General features: G+C 37.1%; 1 protein-coding gene across 7 annotated transcripts in view; it reads left to right on the plus strand.

Annotated features, from left to right (window-relative positions):
• Positions 1-19,978, plus strand: part of FASTKD2 (FAST kinase domains 2) — a 27,178-nt gene extending 7,200 nt beyond the window's left edge. For 3 of the 7 annotated variants that reach the window (XM_004033112.3, XM_004033113.4, XM_055380412.2), the window contains exons 7-12: positions 1,708-1,880; positions 14,217-14,383; positions 15,420-15,638; positions 16,302-16,386; positions 18,055-18,169; positions 19,151-19,978. In XM_004033112.3, the coding sequence (XP_004033160.1) occupies positions 1,708-1,880; positions 14,217-14,383; positions 15,420-15,638; positions 16,302-16,386; positions 18,055-18,169; positions 19,151-19,270 (879 nt within the window). In that variant the 3' untranslated portion in view covers positions 19,271-19,978. Of the gene's footprint in view, positions 1-1,707; positions 1,881-14,216; positions 14,384-15,419; positions 15,639-16,301; positions 16,387-17,875; positions 18,011-18,054; positions 18,170-19,150 lie in introns of all 7 variants that reach the window. The other 4 variants (XR_002004964.3, XR_008677789.2, XR_002004965.3 and 1 more) reach the window with 2 other exon arrangements.
• The last annotated feature ends 369 nt before the right edge of the window (positions 19,979-20,347 follow it).

A 20,347-nucleotide genomic window follows, 5' to 3' on the forward strand; every position in this document is an offset into this window, starting at 1 on the left:
TAGGATGGCTTGACTTAATATTTTTTGACTGTTTGATGTTGCAAAAGCAATACGCATTCAGTAGAAACCATACTTTGAATTTTGAATTTTGTTGTTTTGCTGGGTTAGTGATATGTTGTATGATACTCTCTTTTCATGCTGGGCAGTGGCAGCAAGTTGCAGCTCCCAATCGCTGTGCAATCATGAGGGTAAACAATGCATACTGTATTCAATAAATTACTTGAGATATTCAACACTTTTATTATAATATAGGCTTTTTGTTAACTCATTTTGCCCAACTATAGGTGAATGTAAGTGTTCTAAGCATGTTTAAAGTAGGCTAGGCTAAGCTATGATGTTCAGTAAGTTGGATGTATTAAATGCATTTTGACTTAAAATATTTTCAATTTATGGTGAGTTTGTTGGGATATACCCCACCGTAAGTCAAGGACAATCTGTATACTATTCTATCCTTTGGTCATCTTTCTATTTGAAACAAAAATTTGCTCTTCTGTTTCGTTTTAAAAGGGTTGTATGGGCTGGGCGTGGTGGCTCACGCCTGTAATCCCAGCACTTTGGGAGGCCAAGGTGGGTGGATCACCTGAGGTCAGGAGTTCAAGACCAGCCTGGCCAACATGGTGAAACCCCGTCTCTACTAAAAATACAAAAAGTAGCCGGGCATGGTGACGTGTCTCTGTAATCCCAGCTACTAGGGGGCCTGAGGCAGGAGGACCACCTGAACCTGGGAGGTGGAGGTTGCAGTAAGCTGAGATTGTGCCACTGTACTCCAGCCTGGGCAATAAAGATCAAAACTCTGTCTCAAAAAAAAAAAAAAAAAAAAGGGTTGTATGGTACTTTTGTTAGATATTTAGCATGATTTCCGTGTTTATACTTTGTTCTCGTTAGATTTCAAATAATAAAGATGGGTGATGTGACAGGCTTGGGGTTTTTGAAGAATAAAATGTCACTACTTAATGGTCATGTCCATTGTTTTATCCAGAGTAAAAGCCTTTAAAATCAGGAGCTGTGTTAAGAATATAAACATTTAATGAAGCACCTGGTAAAAACTTCTTTTTGCAATGAAATAGGTGATAACTGTTAGATCTCTAGGTTCAGTTTATTTTGGAGAGTAAGGTAAATATTGAGTTTACTGTGGAAATTGGTTATAGAAAGAGAAGTAATAATCCTAAGTAAGAAAGATTGAGAAGGAAATTGGAGGTGAACTTGAAAGTTTATTTTAATCATAATGTTTCAGTTCCATTTTCACTTATAGGTATGAATATTAAATATAGAAATTTTGGGGTTATGTCTTACATGTTAGAATCTAGGAAGTATTTAAGTTTGGGAATGCGAGAAGTTCAAGATTGAGTTGGTCATTTTGAAAACCTTCAGAAAAGGCATATTTAAAAGTAATTTTCAGATATGTTGTATGAAAAGCATGTAGGAAGAGATTTATTTTTAAATCAGATGGAAACGTAGAAATCATTGTATGCCCTGGTTCTCAGCTTAAAAAAGATTGCTTATTAACTTGATACCCAATTCAAGAATTAATAGAACAGGTTTTGTGAGAGAAAGATGATTGTTCCTTTTCAGGGAAATATTCTGTTTCAGGATATGTTCTGTTGATCAGGACAGTTGAATTGCTGCTTAGATTTTTTGAGATCTAAAAAATTACTATTAGCATACTGTAATTATTATAGAGTTTTCCCTCAATTTTCTCTTTTTAAGGTTCTTTTTATCCTCATTTTATTTGAAAACCTTGGCTTTCGACCTGTTGGTTTAATGGACCTGTTTATGAAGAGAATAGTAGAGGATCCTGAATCCCTAAACATGAAAAACATTCTATCTATTCTTCATACTTACTCTTCTCTCAATCATGTCTACAAATGCCAGAACAAAGAGTATGTACTTGTTTTTTTTTTTACCTTTTTTATTGCCATATAACTTACAAAAAAGGTTATAAATCATAAGCTTAATGAATTATTACAAGTGAACACACCCATAGTCATCATCCATGCCAATAAATAAAACATAGTGTTCCTTACTCATTTATAAGGTTAAACAAAATTTTATTTTATATTTGCTGCCCTTTGTCTTGTTTGTTTCTTTGTTCTTTATAATGTATTAGTTAATTCATTATAGGAGTTTGATTTCAAACCCTCCCAGCTTATCCTCATAGCTCCTAAGTTCATAGTTCATTTTAACTGTATTAAAAAATGGAGAAATCTGTCTTTTAAAAAATTTGACTTTTTTTATTATGGTAAGAACATTTAGTAAATTTTAAAGTGTGCAGTACAATATTGCTGACTTTATTATTAATGATATAGTTAACAATATTGTACAGTGGATCTCTAGAACTTAATCATCTTGCATAACTGAAACTTTATACCTGTCGAATAGCAACTCCCCTATTTCCCCCTTTCCTCACCCCTGACAACCAACATTGTAATCTCTGTTTCTATGACTGACCTTTTTAGATACTTTATATAAGTGGAGTCATACGGTATTTGTCCTTCTATGACTAGCTTATTTCAGTTAGCATAATGCCCTTCAAGTTGATCCATGTTGTAGCATGTGACGAGATTTCCTTCTAAGGCTGAATAATATTCCATTATATGTATATATTACATTTTCTTTATCCATTCATCTGCTGATGGATGTTTAGGTTGTTTCCCTATCTTGGCTATTGCAAACAATGCTGCACTTAACATGGGAGTGCAGATGTCTCTTTGAGATTCTCATTTCAATTCTTATGAATTGAAATATATCCACAAGTGAGATCCCTGGATCATACAGGGATTCTGCTTTTACCGAGGGGTCTACTTTTACCAAATGCCTTTTTTTTTTTTTTTAGCATCAGTTGAAATGATCATATGGTTTTTATCCTTTATTCTGTTGATATGATGTATCATATTGATTGATTTGCATATGTTGAACTATCCTGGCATCCCAGGGATAAATCCTACTTGGTCATAATGAATAATCTTTCTAATGTATTGTTGAATTTGGTTTGCTAGTATTTTTTTTTGAGGATTTTTGCATCAATCTTCATCAGAGATACTGTGCTTAGTTTTTTTGTTTGTTTTTTGTTTTTTTTTGATGTGTCTTTGTCTGATTTTGGTATCAGGGTAATACTGGACTTGTAGAATGAGTTTGGAAGTATTCCCTCCTTCTCTGCTTTTTGGAATAGTTTGAGTAGGATTAGTATTAGTTCTTCCTTAAATGTTTGGTAGAATTCAGCAGTGAAGCAGTTTGGTCCTGGGCTTTTCTTTACTAGGTAGTAGTTCTACTTTTACATTTTTCAAGGAAGCTTCATACTGTTTTCCATGCACCATTTTGTATTCCTGTCAACATTGTGCAAGGGTTCCAATTTCTCCACATCTTCTCCAACACTTGTTAGATTTTGTTTTGTTTTGTTTTTTTGATAATGGCCATCCTAACAGATGTAAAGTGATAGCTCATTGTGGTTTTGATTTGCATTTCCCTGATGATTAGTGATGTTGACCATGTTTTCACATACCTGTTGGCCGTTTGTATGTCTTCTTTGGAGAAATATTTAAGTCCTTTGCCTATTTTTAAATCATATTATTATTTTTGCTATTCAGTTACAGTATGTTATAATATGTAAACATACTACAAATATATATATATTATATATATTATGGGATGCAGAAAAAGCAATACTGACAAGAAAACTTAAAGCATTAAGTTTTATATAAACTTATAGCAATAAGCATAAATATATGAGTTACAGGAATTCCTTATATATTTTGGATAATAACTGCTTATCATATGTATGGTTTGCAAATATTTTCTCCCGTTGTGTAGGTTGCTTTTTCACTTTGTTGACTGTTTCCTTTGCTGTGCAGCTTTTTAGTTTGATATAGTTCTCCTTGTCTGTATTTGCTTTTGTTGCCTGCACTTTTGGTATCATATAAAAAAAATCATTGCCTAACTAAGCCAATGCCATAAGGCTTCTCCTACACATTTTCTTTTAGGAATTTTGTAGTTCTAGGTCTTACGTTTAAATCTTTAATCCATTTTGAGTTGATTTGTGTGTATGTTATAAAATAAGGTTCCAATTTCATTCTTTTGCATGTGGATATCCAGTTTTCCCAGCACCTTTTGTTGAAGAGCATATTCTTTTACTATGTGTAGTCTTGGCAGCTTTGTCTTTTTTATGCCAGTACCATACTGTTTTAATTACTGTAGCTTTGTAATATATTTTGAAATCAGGAAGTGTGATACTTCTAGCTCTGTTCTTTTTCAAAATTGCTTTGGCAGTTCAGATTCCTTTGTGGTCCTATATGAATTTTAAGTTTTTTTTCTATTTCTGTAAAAAAATGCCATTGGGATTTTGATAGCGATTGCACTGAATCTGTAGACTGCCTGGGTTAGTATGGACATTTTAACAGGATTAAGTCTTTCAATCCATGAGTGCAGACTGTCCTTCCATTTATTTGTGTCTTTAATTTCTTTCATCAATTTTTTTGTAGTTTTCAATATACAAGTCTTTCACTTCCTTGATTAAGTTTATTCCTAAGTATTTTATGCTTTTTGATACTATTATAAACAAGATTGTTTTCCCAATTTCCTTTTTGGATAGTTTGTTATAAGTGTATAGGAACACAGCAGATATTTTTACTGCTTCCTTTCTGATTTGGTTGTTTTTCTTTCTTTTTCTTTCATTTGCATAATTACTCTGGCTAAGATTTCCAGTACCTTGTTGAATAGAAGTGATGAGAGTAGGCATCCTTGTCTTGTTCCTGGTCTTAGAAGAAAATATTTGTTTTTCATCATCGAATATGATGTTAGCTATGGCTTTTCATATATGGTCTTACTTACGGTGAGGCACATTTCTTCTATACCTAATTTGTTGAGAGCCCTTATCATAAAGGTTGTTGAATTTCATCAAATGGTTTTTCTGCATCTAATTAGATGATCATATGATTTTTCTCCTTTATTTTGTTAATGTGGTGTATCTCATTAATTGACTTGCATATACTGAACTGTCTTTGCATCCCAGGGATAAATCCCTTTTTATTCATGGTGTATGATCCTTCTAATGCCAATATTTTGTTGAGGATTTTTACATCTGTGTTCATCAGGGATATTGGCCTGTAGCTTTCTTGTGTCATAATGCATGTGTCTGGCTTTGGTATCAGGGTAATGCTGGCCTCATAAAATGAGTTCTCTGTCTTCAGGTGTTTGGAAAAGTTTAAGCACATTAGAAGTATTGTTAATTCTTCTCACAATGTTTGGTAGACTTCAGCAATGAATCCATCTAGTCCTGGCCTTTTTCATTGTTGGAAAGTTTTTGATTACTGATTAAATTTCCTTATTCATTATTGGTTTGTTTAGATTTTCTATTTCTTTATGATTCAGTCTTGGTAGGTTGTATTTTTCTAGGAATTTATTCATTTCTTCTTGATTATCCAATTTGTTGGCATACAGTTGTTCATGATAGTCTCTTATGAGCCTTTTTTATTTCTGTGGCATTGGTTTTTATTTCTAGTTATAATGTCTTGTTCGTCTCTTATTTATTTGAGTCTTCTTTCTTTTTTTGTCAGTCTAGCTAAAGGTTTGTCAATTTTGTTCATCTTTTCATAAAACCAAGTCTTCGTTTTGTTGGTTTTTTCTACTTCTTATTGTCTATTTTATTTATTTCTGTTCTAATCTTCATTATTTCCTTCTGCTAACTTTGGGCCTAGTTTATTTGCCTTATTTCAGTTCTTTGAGGTGTAAATTTAGGTTTTTTATTTGATAGCTTTCTTTTTTTTTTAAGATAGGTGTTTATTGCTATAAGTTTTCTTGTTAGTACTGCTTTTTCTGCATCCCATAATTTTGGGTATGTTGTGTTTTCAATTTTATTTGTCTTGAAATATTTTCTAATTTCCCTTTTGATTTCTTCTTTAACCCATTGGTTGTTCAAGAGTGTGTTGTTTAATTTCCACATATTTGTGAATTTTCTAGTTTTCCCTCTGTTGATTTCTAATTGTATTTCTTTGTGATCCAAAAGGATACTTGGTCTGATTTCAGTTTTCCTAAATCTGTTATGACTTGTTTTGTGACCTAACATATAGTCTGTTCTTGAGAATGATCTATGTGCACTTGAGGAAAATATGTGTTCTGGTGCTATTGGCTGGAATGTTCTGTATGTGTCTGTTATATCCATTTCATCACGGACTGGTACCAGTCCGTGGCCTGTTAGGAACTGGGCCACACAGCAGGAGGTGAGTGGCAGGCGAACATTACTGCTTGAGCTCTGTCAGATCAGCCATGGCATTAGGTTCTCATAGGAGCGTGAACCCTATTGTGAACTGTGCATGTGAAGGCTCTAGGTTGCGTGCTCCTTATGAGAATCTAATGCCTTATGAAACACCCCCCTATGCCCAGTCTGGAAAAATTGTCTTCCATGAAACCAGTGCCAAAAAGGTTGGGGACCACTGATCTATAGTGTTCTTCAAGTCCTTTGTTTTCTTACTGATTTTGGTCTGGATGTTCTATAAATTATTGAAAGTGGGGTTATTGAAGTCTCCTACTGTTATTGTATCATCTGTTTCTCCCTTCAGATCTGTTATATCTTCCTGATGAATTGGCCCTTTTATCATTATATAATGACCTTGTTTGTCCTTGTGACAATTTTTAACTTAAAGTGTATTTTGTCTGATATAAGTATGGCTACCTCTGCTCTCTTTTGGTTACCATTTGCATGGAATGTCTTTATCCATTTCTTCACTATCAAACTGTGTGTATGTCCTTAAATCTAAAGCGAGTATCTTGTAGACAAGTTAAAGTTTGGTCTTTTTTTTTTAATCCATTCAGCCATTTTGTGTCTTTTAACTGGGGAATGTATTAGTCTATTCTCACGTTGCTATGCTACCTAAGACTGTGTAATTTATAAAGAAAAGAGGTTTAATTGACCAACAGTTCCACATGACTGGGGAGGCCTCAGGAGACTTACAATTATGGCGGAAGGCAAAGGGGAAGCAGTCACCTTCACAAGGTAACAGAAGAGAGCAAGAGAAAGGGCGAGGAAGTGCTACACTTTAAGCCATCAGCTCTTGTGAGAACTCCCTCACTATTACGAGAACAGCATGGGGGAAACTGCCCCCATGATCCAATCACCTTCCAACAGGTCTCTCCCTTAATACGTGGGGATTAAAATTTGAGATGAGATTTGGGTGGGGATACAGAGCCAAACCATATCAGGGAGTTTAATCCACTTAATGTTTAGAGTAATTATTGATAGAGAAGGACTTACTATTGCCATTTTGTTTTCTGTCTTACAGTTTTTTCTTCTATCTTTTCCTTTCTTGTTATCTTCCTTTGTGACTTGTTGATTCTTTTGTGAGATGTTTCAATTCCTTTCTCTTTTTCTTTGGTGTACTCTCTAAAGGTGTTTCATTTGTGGTTACCATGGGTCTTACATAAAACATCTTATTGTTGTAACAGTCTATTTTAAGCTGAAAACAACTTAACTTCCATTGCATACAAAAGCTGTACACTTGTCTCCCCATACTTTGTTATTGATGTGACAGTTTACATCTTTTTATATTGTATATCCATTAGCAAATTTGTATAGTTACAGTTATTCTTGATAGTTTTTTTAACATTTATACTAGAACTAAAGCACACCACTATTACAGTATTACCATATCCTATATTTGTTTATGTATTTACCTTTACTAGTGAGTTTTATACTTTCCTGTGTTTTCACATTGATGTTTTGTGTTTTTTCATTTCACCTGTCTTTAGCGTTTAGTTTAAGAAAAGACTAGTAATGACAGTTTTCCTTGGCTTTCATTTGTTTGGGAGTCTTGATCTACATTTTTGAAGGACGGTTTTGCCAAGTATAGGATTATTGGTTGGCAATTTTTCTTTCAGCACTTTGAATACATTATCCCACTCCCTTCTCTGGCCTGCAAAGTTTCTGCTAAGAAGTTCGCTGCTAGTCTGATGGGGGCTCCCTTGTACATGAAAAGTTGCTTTTCATCCTTGTGGGAGATATGAGTTGCTTTTAAAGTTCTTTTTGTTTTTGAATTTTGACAGTTTGATTACAATGTATCTTAATGTATATTTCTTTGGATTCATCTTATTTGGGGTCCTTTGAGCTTTATGAATCTGGATGTCCATTACTCTTTCTAGATTTGTGAAGTTTTCAGCCACTATTTCCTTAAATAAGCTTTCAGCTCCTTTTTTTCTTCTCCTGAGACACCCATAGTGCGCACATTGGTTTGCTCGTTGGTGTCCTGTAAGTGTCTTAGGCTTTCTTAACTCTTCTTCTTTCTTTGTTCTTTTTTCTTTTTGGACTGGGTAATTTCACATGACCTGCTTCAAATTCTCCGATTCTCTTTTGCTTGCTGAAATATGCTGGTATGGCCCTCTAGTCAATTTTTCAGTTCAGTTATTATATTCTTTAGCTCCAGAATTGCTGTTTAGTTCTTTCTATAGTTTATCATTTCTTTGTTGATACTCTTATTTTGCTCATGTATCATTTTCCTAATTTCATTTACCTTTCTGTGTTCTTATAAGACAATTATTTTTAGTTCTTTGTTGGGCAGTTCATAGATCTTCATCTCTTTAATGTTGATTACTGGACATTTATTTTGGTACTTTGATTGTGTTACATTTCCCTGATGCTTTTTCTTCCTTGTAGCTTTGCATTGGTGTCTGCACAATTAAAGAAACAGTCTCCTCTCCCTGTTTTTACAGACTGGCTTTGACAGGGAAAGACTCTTATTAATCAGCTTAGCCAGAGATTCTGGGGGCCTCTTAAACTTTTTCTATGATTTTTTTTTTTTTTTTTTTGAGATGGAGTTTTGATCTTTGTTGCCCAGGCTGGAGTGCAGTGGCGCGATCTTGGCTTACTGCAGCCTCTGCCTCCCAGGTTCAAGCGATTCTCCTGTCTCAGCCTCCCAAGTAGGTGGGATTACAGGCATCTGCCACCACGCCTGCTAATTTTTGTAGTTTTGGTAGAGACGGCGTTTCACCATTTTGGCCAGGCTGGTCTACAACTCCTGACCTCAGGTGATCCACCCACCTTGGCCTCCCAAAGTGCTGGGATTACAGGCATGAGCCACCATGCCTGGCCTGAATGTGTTTATGGATTTCTAAGTAGAGGGATTTACTGGTTTCTTTTTTTTAATTTCTTTTTTTTTTTTTTTTTTTTTTTCCCAGTATCAGGGAATGTCTTGCTCCCTCTGGTGTCTGACTGCTGTACTATAGTCGGGGACATAGATGCTCCTCTCCTTTCTCTGCTTCGCTGTAGGAAGCCTTGAGTTGTGCTGTCTGCTGCAAGCCACTGACCCCTTTTTTTCCTTCTTAACTGCTCCTGAGCATTCAAACTATGCTGGTTTCGTCCGCTCTCCTTGTGAGGTGAGACAGAAACCAGCTCCTTGGATAGCTCACCAAAAGGCTAGGATGTTGAAGACATGCTCCACTCCTCTCATTTCCTCCTGAAGCTGAATCCTCGAGTTGCGTACCTTCTCTCAATCTCTCAGAGCTGTGCTGAGTGCAGGAAGCTGTCCACCCCTTTTCCTTTGTTCTTAACTGCTCTCAGGCATCTGAACCCTGCTGGTTTTGTTAGTATTCCACGTGAGTTTAGACAGAAATCAGCCCCTAGGGCAGCACAGTGAAAAGCCGGATGTTGGTTGCACACTCTACTCTCTCCCTCCAAGGGAGAAGTCCTAGGCCAAGGTGATCTCCTTGGTGCTGAGCTGTGCCGGCTTTGGGGAGGGGCTGACCTGGGTAAAATGTTCTTCTTGCCTGTTTCAGTGCAACTCTTCTTGGTTTTGTTCTTGTCTGGAGTACGACAATATCTTAGTTGGTTTCTGGACTTTTCATAAAGGCATTTTTGTCTATATGTCCTTGCTAAATCAGTGTTTCTGAGAAGCTGTGAGAACTGGACCTTCTTCTAGTTCAGTTTTGACCTTAACTATTCATTTGGTCTCAAGCTACTGCTTTCTGTTCTTTTCATTTTAACCACAGCCATGCATTTCTACTATTAAATACAGTAATTCCTCAAATGTGTCAGCTTCTTTCATACCTCTGTTTTCTACCCAGAACATCTTTTCTTACTCTTTAGATCAGTCAGGGTTCATTAAAAATCAGAAAAGCATATAAAATGTCATTTGTTAAAACAGTGATTAAAAGCATGGACTCTAGAGCTAGCTTGCTTCGGTTTGAGTTTTAGCATTGCCATTTGTTAGCTGCTTGACTTTTGGCAAATTACTTATCTGTGCCTCAGTTTATTCACTTATTAAAATGGAGATGAGCTATGTCTAATCTCATTGGGTTGTTATTAGAATTAAATGAGTTAATCTATGTCAAGTTCTTATGACAATGCCCAGCACATAGTAATTTTTAGATTTGAAAAAAATTAGAGTGTAGGTCACAGAGGCCTTGGGGGAACAAACTAGGGCAGTTGTGAAGGTTTCAGTGGCAAGATGCACAGGCCATCTGTTTGCCATCAAATGACTTGACTCCAGCTGCTTGCTTTCCTTTTAGTTTTCCCTCCAGATTTAGATTTCTGAAAGAGAACATCTGATTGACTGAGTTTGAGTCAAATGCCCATCCCTTAAGGGCAGTTAATCAATTAAGTGGTGTCAGGCCAACTAAAAAGCAGCTTCCCACTGTACTGTCCACTGAATGGACAGACTCAGCTCATACTGCATTTCCTGTGTCTTCCCTAATTGTGACGGTCAGAGTCCCTGTGCTTGTCATGTCTTACCCAATCTCTGGTGCAGCCTTGACAACAGGCTGCACCAGAGACTGGGTAAGACATGACAAGTTGTGTCACATCATTTGTTGTGTCAGTAAGTCTGTCTCTGCTCCTCAGTTGGTAAGCTCTCCAGAGTCCGACCCAGCTGCCTGTTTTTCTGAACTTAGTACAGGACCTGCCAAAGAGTAGACATTTAATAAAGGTCAAAAAATATCTCCCAAATTCAATCTTCCTTTACTCCCCTGGCTTCATTTTCTTCTGAGGCTGGCTCCCATTGATGCCTTGTACTTTCTAGACAACTAATATCAAGCTAAGTGGTAATTTAGCTTGATATTACAGCTAAATTACCAGAAACAGCCCCAGAGCGATTAAGAGAGTAAGTACTGGGCGGGTAAGAGTTTTTCAGGTGACTCCAGGCAACCTGAGAGATAACTTGTTCCAACAAAATTGTTATGTTGAAAATAGAGGGGGGATAACAAAGGTAACAAAGGCTAGGAGGACATTTAATAAAATGGCAGTAGTAGAATTAGTACAGGAGGAGAATCATGAATGTTGTCTTTTTGTCTGTCTATTCTGCTTTCATTTAACCTAGTGGTTTTCAAACAGGGATGATTTTGCCTCCCAGGGGACATTTGGCAATGTATGGAGATGGTTTTTAGTTGTCACAACAGGAGGGAGGTCTGTGCTACTGGCCTCTAGTGGATAGAGGCCAGGGGTGCCGCTAACATCCTACTATGCACAAGATAGCCCCTCACAATAAGGAATTATCCAGCCCCAGATGTTAGTAGTGCTGAGATTGAGAAACCCTTACCTAATTCTAAGCCTCCCACCTCAGCATTTCTCCAAAGGAGAAGTAGGGGCAATATAGCAGATATAGCAAGATTAATTAGTCACCATTTCCTGAATGCCCATGAATGTACAATTGCCTGGATTTGGTATTTTGAAGGCTATAAAAAAAGAAGTTTGTATTCCCTGCTCTTCCTAGACGATTTATGAAAACAACTCTGTTGTATATCCAGAGGAAGGCAGTACATGGTAGGCACCAAGTAAGTGCTTTATGGAGGAAGGAGAAAGGAAGATGGCAACTTATCTGGAGTAGCAAAGGTTTTGGAAGCAGAATAACTCAAAGTATTTGGGAAGAGAGTTGACTAGAAGAGATGGTTAGATAGGAGAGTGGTAGGAATTCTGGCTTATTGTATATCCACATGCTGTACATTAATCGTTATTTCATTTATGATGGCCCATCGGGGAGAGGGTGTGTTAAATCCAGAGTATCTTGCTGGGCTTTGAACCCAAGGAACAAATATGTAACGTTTAAGCTCTGTTGTTTTGGTCCTTTGGTTTCTTCTCTTCTTGATCTGTATTTACCACCTTATGGATAATCCCACATTTGCATCTGTGGTCATTAGTGTACTCCTTAACTCCAGACCTGAGTCTCTGTGGGTTGCATATGGTCACTGCACATCCCAGAAGTGTCTCAAGTTCAGTAATTCTGGAAGTCAGCTATTTTTCTTGACTCACCCTTTTCCAATGACAAGCTCGTCCTCCTGTCTTCCTCATCAAAGTTTATTTGTTCGTTTAGTCAGCATTTGCCAAGCACCTGGACACTTAGGAGAAAGATGAATAAGACAGTCCTTCTTGCCAGAGGATTCTGTGTAATGGGTAAGGTAGATATGTAAATTGGCAGTTAAATATAGCATGAAAATTTGAGTGATCTAGCATATTAGTCTGTTTTCACGCAGCTGATAAAGACATACCCGAGACTGGGCAATTTACAAAAGAAAGAGGTTTAATGGACTCACAGTTCCACATGGCTGGGGAGGCCCCACAATCATGGCAGAAGATGAAAGGCACATCTCACAGAGCAGCAGACAAGAGAGACAGCCAAGCAAAAGGGGTTTCCCCTTATAAAACTATCAGATCTCGTGAGACTTATTGACTACCACAAGAAGAGTATGGGGGAAACCACCCCCATGATTCAACTATCTACCACTGGGTCCCTCACAACACAAGGGAATTATAGGAGCTACAGTTCAAAATGAGATTTGGGTGGGGACACAGCCAAACCATATCATCTAGGATATTTGGAAATAGAGGAAGGATATATCAGGATGCCAGCCTGGTGAAGAGGAGGGTCAGGGGATATCAGGCAGTGTTGCCTGGAGGGGTTGGTATCTGAGCTGATCTTAAAAGATGGAGAGATGGGGTTTTACCATGGAAAGATAAGCAGGAAAGAACATTCCAAGTGAAAGGCCCTCTATATGCAAGACCTGGAGGAAAGAAACAGCAGAGCACATGCAGGGAACAGCACACAGTTTGGGCTGCTGAAGCATGAGGTACAGGGTGAGGAGTGGGGCAAGAGAAGACCAGAGGGGGGATCATTACCCAGGCTCCCAACTTCCTTGTCCACACCATCCCCTGCCCCCGCATCCCACTGCATGTTCCAAAAGCAATCAGTTACTAATTTCAGAAGTGCTGCCTTGCTGTTGCATATATGATCTGTTATATTCCTCCCATTTCATCATAATTCCTATCGTTTTCCTGGCCTTATCACAGCCCTTCATCCTCCCCAACACTTCTTCCCCTACCCATGGACCTCTCAGTTGATTTCAGTCTCATTGTTAACAAGGGCTTGTGTCCAGGCATATTTGCCCCAGCTGTTAAGAAACACTCCTCTGTACCTTCATCTCACCAGTTATTCACTATCAGGCAAGTAGCATGTGCTTTCAGGGCTGTGCTCAAATCTTCTTCCCTTATTCCATCTTTTCCACTTACTCAAATTCTCCTCCCAAAAGCTTCTGTTTATTTTCTTTCCTCTGCGAGATCACAGTACTTTGCATGTATTTCTTTTTTTATATAACTATATGTATCATATGCCCTGAGAGTCAGATTGACGTGTGTTCAAAGGGTATCTACCATTTATTAGTGGTGTCACTCTGGGCAAGCGACTGCCCCTGATTTTGATCTTTTCTGTGTTCATTTGTGCTTAACCACGTTATACTGTGTAACATTAGCTCTGGGTGGTAGGACTAGGCTTGCAGTTCTTTTAACCTATAGTATTGATAACTAGATAATTTTAGTTGGTTATAAAACTGTAGTGGTGGTCCAGGCGTTATAGAAAATCTAGCATAATTATGAAAAGGTTCTGGAGCCTGACACCTTATGTTCTAATACGGCCTTTGCTACTTCCTTGTCTGTGTGTTCTTAGACAAGTTACTCAATCTCTAAGCCTGTTTACCCATTTTTTTAAATGAGGAGAATAATAGTAATACCCATGGAGTTTTTTAGTGTGAGTTAAATGAGTTAAAGTCTATAAAATGTTTGTCTCGTGCAAGGCATACAGCAATAGCCAACATTTATTGAATGTATACACTTATTATGAGATAACCAATTGTCCAGAACGATGTGTGGATACTTACTTGCAAGCCTGATTTTCTTATCTCTTTTCTTTGGAATCGTTAAAGATATTGGCCTTCTGTATATGTTGGGAAACTGACTTTTCTTTGTTCCCCAGACAGTTCGTGGAAGTTATGGCTAGTGCTCTGACTGGTTATCTTCACACTATTTCTTCTGAAAACTTATTGGATGCAGTATATTCATTTTGCTTGATGAATTACTTTCCCCTGGCTCCTTTTAATCAGCTTCTGCAAAAAGACATCATCAGTGAGCTGCTGACATCAGGTAGGATGTTAGTGCAGAATTGGTCACAATTGTGACCAATTCTGCACTACCACTAGCTACCATATGACTCTGAATGGGGTCTTAGTTGGAGCAGCGTTAGTTGAAATTTGCAGAGCAGGTGTTGCTGTGGAAAGGGCTGATAATGGTGAAGTCAAAGGATAGTGCTTCAAAGCAGCAAACCTACAGACCCTTCTTTAATGACAAGTCCTACATGTAGAAAAAAATAAGGAATGCATCATTATTCCTTTTATTTATACTCTATCCTTCTATACAAAGGCTAACTGTTCAGGCTGTTCTTTATGCTTTGATCAGAGCTGTTTTAATTCCTAATCCTTACTTATCACATTTGAAGCCAACCTAAGTCAACTTTTGCAGCTGTAAACACTTGGTCACTCCTGGCCTGTGATGAGGGAACACCTGTTAGATCAAGAAACCAAATAGCCACCAAATTAATTAGTTCATTTACTCTTGGAACCAAATTAACTGTTGACTTTTAGTCTTTAGTATTAAATAAGGCAAAGCAATATCCAGGTAGATGTACAAAATTTGACGATGTGTCTGAGAATAGAGTAGTTCAGAATTAAAACATAAATAAATAAATGTTATAAAATCCCGAAGTTGAGTTGTAGAGAGTCAGTCAATAATACCACGTGCTGGTTTTTCAGGCAGTGTAATAATGGAGAAACAGCCTTGAACCTCGAAAACCTGGATTCTAGTTCCAACTTTGCCTTAATTATGAGGCTTTTTAACATTCCTGGGCATTTCCTTATCCATAAATTGAGGAGTTTAGACTAAATGACCTCTAAAGATATTTGAAGCCTTAAAACATTATCAAGTGCAGGGCTTTGATTTAGACCCTGTGGAAACCAGGGAGACACAGAGAGAGTCCTTGTGATAAGAAAGAGATAATTAGAAATACAAGTGCATTTATGTATATATTTATTATTTTATATCTATTACTAAATATATACTAATATAGTTTTTTAATGTTGCATTTATTTCTTCTTAATGATATACTCTCTTTTTTATCTTTTAGATGACATGAAGAATGCTTACAAGCTGCATACTTTGGATACTTGTCTAAAACTTGATGATACTGTCTATCTGAAGGACATAGCCTTGTCACTCCCACAGCTGCCGCGGGAGCTGCCACCGTCACATACAAATGCAAAGGTGGCAGAGGTGCTGAGCAGCCTTCTGGGAGGTGAAGGACACTTCTCAAAGGATGTGCACTTGCCACACAATTATCATATTGGTATGGGACATTATATGATTTCCTTTCATTTTATTGTATTTATTTTCCTTTTTTTCTGACAAAAAAATAGGTATTTGTGGCAGCAGTTTAGTGTAGTGCAGCATTGCCTCTGGAACTGGCCTGATTCTTGCCTCATAAAATTCTTGTGACCAATAAATGAAATTCTACACATTTTTATGTGTCTAAAATCCCAAGACTAGTATCTGACACATGGTTAGCTCTCAATATATTTTAGCTACTGCTATTATCATTATTGGTAGTACTATTAAACATTTTGAAACAGAAAATCACTTGGGGCTGGTCACGGTGGCACACGCCTGTAATCCTAGCATGTGGAGAGGCCGAGGCAGGTGGATCACTGGAGCTCAGGAGTTCAAGACCAGCCTGACCAACATGGTAAAATCCTGTCTCTACCAAAAAAATACAAAACTTAGATGGGCGTGATGGCATGCCCCTGTAGTCCCAGCTACTCAACAGGGTGGGGTGAAAGGATTGCTTGAACCTGGGAAGTTGCTGCAGTGAGCTGAGATCACACTACTGCACTCCAGCCTGGATGACAGAGCGAGACCACATCTCAAAAAAAAAAAAAAAAAAAAAAGGAAAAGAAAAAGAAAGTCACTTGGAGCAATGTTTGAAAAATTAATATCAATTCTTTCCTTTCAGATTTTGAAATCAGAATGGACACTAACAGGAATCAAGTGCTACCACTTTCTGATGTGGATACAACTTCTGCTACAGATATTCAAAGGTTGCTTACATATATTTCATTTGCTGGGCTTTCTGAATTAAAATCCTCATTCTAAAAGACTTCATATTAAATAGCAGTAGTGAATCTAAGACTTGATGTTTGTATGGAGCCTGCAGCACACCAAGAGACTTGTCATCCATCAATGTACTCCTTAGAAAGTGTAAATGTGGACGTTATGGTTGAATACAATGGACTACAGTTGGGTCATTTAATGAGACAGACATTTTTTTAAAATTAGGTTTTGAAGCTATAGTTCAATAAAACAATATTAATATAATTGAAACTATCAATGCAGTGTAAACTTTGGACAAGATAATATAATAGTGATCATAAAGAATAAAGACTTGAGGCTTCTACAAAAATCAAATACCCAATAAATATTTTGCTCTACCACCAAGACTTTTCCAGAGGTAGAGAAACCGTAGTTTTTTAATTAAACTGTATTTGTATGGGTTAGAGCACATTGAAGCTAATCCTAAGTTGTTTCCTTGGCTCACACATTACAAATAGAGTGTCTCTGGGGAGAAATATGATGCTATACCATGAGAGAACATCCTGCCTCTTCAGTAGATGCATAAGATCATGCCATCATTGCACACACCCATGGGTCAGTTACCCTTTATGTAAAAGCTCTGCTACATGGATCCTGACCCCAAGGAACTTGTATCTTCTGTTAACTCCACTGGACACACACACACACACATAAATATGATAGAAGCATACAAAAAAATCTGTAGGGATCCAAACTCTTATCTGCCCATCCCTCTTCATTCACACACAGTTCTGTGACTTTCACCTCTTTCTGAATGCATCTAGCTTATTTCTTGGCCATCTTTTCAACCGCTGTCTTTCCTATCAGTGCTACCCATCTCCCCTCAGAAGAGGCTTTCTCTCTGACCTCATTCCAAGATCAGTTTTCTTTTTCGGGTACTCTGCTATTCTGGCATAATAAAATAACAGTTGTTCTCAGCATAAAGTCATGAGAAGTGAAGAATGTGAGCATTCCTTTAAAAACATAAAATTTGTCTTGTAATAGCCAGAGTATAGGTGAAGGCAGTAAGGATATAAATGTCTTTTTTTTTTCTTTTTTTCTCCCAGTAAACTTAGTATTTCCAAAGTGCCAGGAACAATGAAAAAACAAATTACACCTTCCACATTTTCATTATATTTACAGATTTTATTTTAACAGTCTTGCCTTTCTCTTGGTGTTTTCTTTCTTGTATTTAAACTCCTATTTCTGTTTTTTAAATGCTGCTTTCTCTGGGAGATAATATGTGTAAGAAGAGCATTTACTATTTGGTATTATTTACACCGTTACTACTACTGGTAGAATAAATAATTATACTCAGATCAGAAATCAGCACTACACAGAAAACCCTTAAAATTGGTGCTTTCATATCTGAAAATTTTCCTCTTCAAAAATGTAGCCATCCTTAAAGGGAACTGAGAGGTAACTGTGTATAATGTTGTATATTTTTGATTTATAAAGTAGCCTTGTATAGTGGAATATCTGCAGAGGCCACGTAAAAGAAGTGAAGGACTAAGACAGGAATATCAAGGATGTGGTCGGTGGAGAGCTCAACTTGGAAATCTCCAGAGAACAGGAATGCAGCAAGACTAAATGGTAATATCAATAACTGTTCTTGTTTTGTTTATTTTTGTTTTCAGAGTAGCTGTGCTATGTGTTTCCAGATCTGCTTATTGTTTGGGTTCGAGCCACCCCAGAGGATTCCTTGCTATGAAAATGCGGCATTTGAATGCAATGGGTTTTCATGTGATCTTGGTGAGAAAAAAATGCAAATGAAGTATTCTTTAATACTGATGTACATTCTAACAGCTGCCAGGAATCTTGTGGTTGAGACTGGTTACTAGGACTAGATATTGGAATGAGTGCTTTAGTTACTGTTTTCTTTGAAAAAGAACATTGCTAGTACACGATTTGGGTTCTGCTCAGCTGATTACTGTCATTACTAGAGCTTTTACAAATGTTGTTCTGGTCAGCTTTAATCCTTTTTTGCTAAGAAGAAGAATGCAAATAATATATTTTCATGTTTAAGATACACAAAACCGTATTTAATTTCCAGGTTATCTTGAACAAGGGAAGGAAAGATGTTAAAGCTTTGTTTTCATGGCCTGTGTGAAGCTGTTACAGGATGTTTGTTGCCAGAAAAAGCTGGATGGTTTTAAGAAGATGGGTCTTTCTCTTCCCTCTTATGCTTCAATTTTATTTTGTACCCCACAGCTTCTCTTGAACAGCCTCTTCTGATGTTTCTAGGTAGCAGGAACCTTACAAATACATTTATATATACGTTGCTGTTGGAATCTATCTAAATGCCACTCATTTGGTCCTGGGCATAATGTAAGATGTAAACATTCCAAGTCTTCTATTATTATACTTTAGTATTGGAAATGGATTACGTGTGGACTATTGAGATTAAGATGACTCCTTTCTCTTAGTGGGCTACTATTTAAGACTTTGTTTTTTATATTGCTGATTATATATATTCTAAGGAAGATTTTCTCAAGAAAGCAGTTTTTGCACCATTTAGAGGACCTTTAAAATTTGTATAATTTTCACAGTTAAAGCTTTCTTAAACCCTAGCATGTAGTCTTATTATGCCTTTAAAATATGAGTACTTATAAGGTCACATTTGCTTTCAAAAAGCTATTGTCCTCATGTTACTTTACTATGTTTGGATCTCTAAACTAGCTCTTTTGTTAGTATCGTCTCACAAACTGATTATTTTCCTCTTTCTTTGGTAAGGTCAATAACTGGGAGATGGACAAACTAGAGATGGAAGATGCAGTCACATTTTTGAAGACTAAAATCTATTCAGTAGAAGCTCTTCGTGTTGCTGCTGTAAATGTGCAAAGCACACAATAAAGTGAAAATCAACCTTTTCATATTAGGAGACATGCATTTGTAAAAATTAATAAAGATGACAAGTCAGTTGTCAATGGAATTGAGCTATCTGCTAAGACAAAAAATGTTACCTCAGTTCACTATTAAAATTAATTTTAGGAGTGGAAGAAATGATGTTACTGCCATTTTAAAATACGCTGAGAAAATTCCAGAAGGGTTATTTTTCCAACCACACCTATTCCCTCTAGTGCCCAGATATTTGATTTGTGAGCTGTACGTTTCACCTTTTCATCTTTGATCTACTAAAAACTGGTTTCTTAGTTGTGAGGTGTCACAGGCAGGTTGATGTGGGTAGTAGTCCTTGTGTTTGGAATCTGAATATTTATACTCCTGCTCTAAGCTGTTCTAAGACTTGGGGTTATGCCTTTAAGTCATTTTCAAGCATTGGCCAAATAATAATTGGACAAAGTTCTAAAGTTGTCAAGTGTGTAAGAATTAGTGAGGTAGCTGTTGAAAATGAGTGAGGATGGTATTTGTATTTGTAATAAGCACTGCAGGTAGAGATATTTCATGGGTTATAATAAGAGAAACACAGATGAGATAATATGTAGATGGTAGGAGTCTTACTGTTGTTGGGGTCCTTCCTTTCTCTTTCTTTTTTCCCCCTTACCCCTCCCACAATTTCATGAAGTCTTTTAAATTAAATATATAGCTGAATTGTGTTGTGAATCAGACCTGAGGACTATTTTTTCGATTATGTGTGTTCATTCTTTGTTCAAATATTTGTCCAAATTCAACTCTTTTGTTCAATATGCCTGTCTACCTAGTATTTGGCTCGCTGGGGATATAGTGATGAATAGGCATGGTCTCTTGTGGAACTTACAGCATGGGTTCCATGCAAGTTGGTGTTATTCTGCCCCCAAGCACACAGACATGCAATTACTAGACATCTTAGTATGTGCCGGGCACTGCTAAGTATTCATTTGTGTGCTGCCTTTTCATGATCTGAACCCTTTGAGGTGTAGCTGCTGTTATGATTCTCTCTGTGTCTTCATTTCCTCATCTCTAAAATCAGGATAGGTATTTGCCCAAGGCTAC

The sequence above is a fragment of the Gorilla gorilla genome, chromosome 11 (assembly GCF_029281585.2).
Source record: "Gorilla gorilla gorilla isolate KB3781 chromosome 11, NHGRI_mGorGor1-v2.1_pri, whole genome shotgun sequence".
Lineage (NCBI taxonomy): Eukaryota > Metazoa > Chordata > Mammalia > Primates > Hominidae > Gorilla > Gorilla gorilla.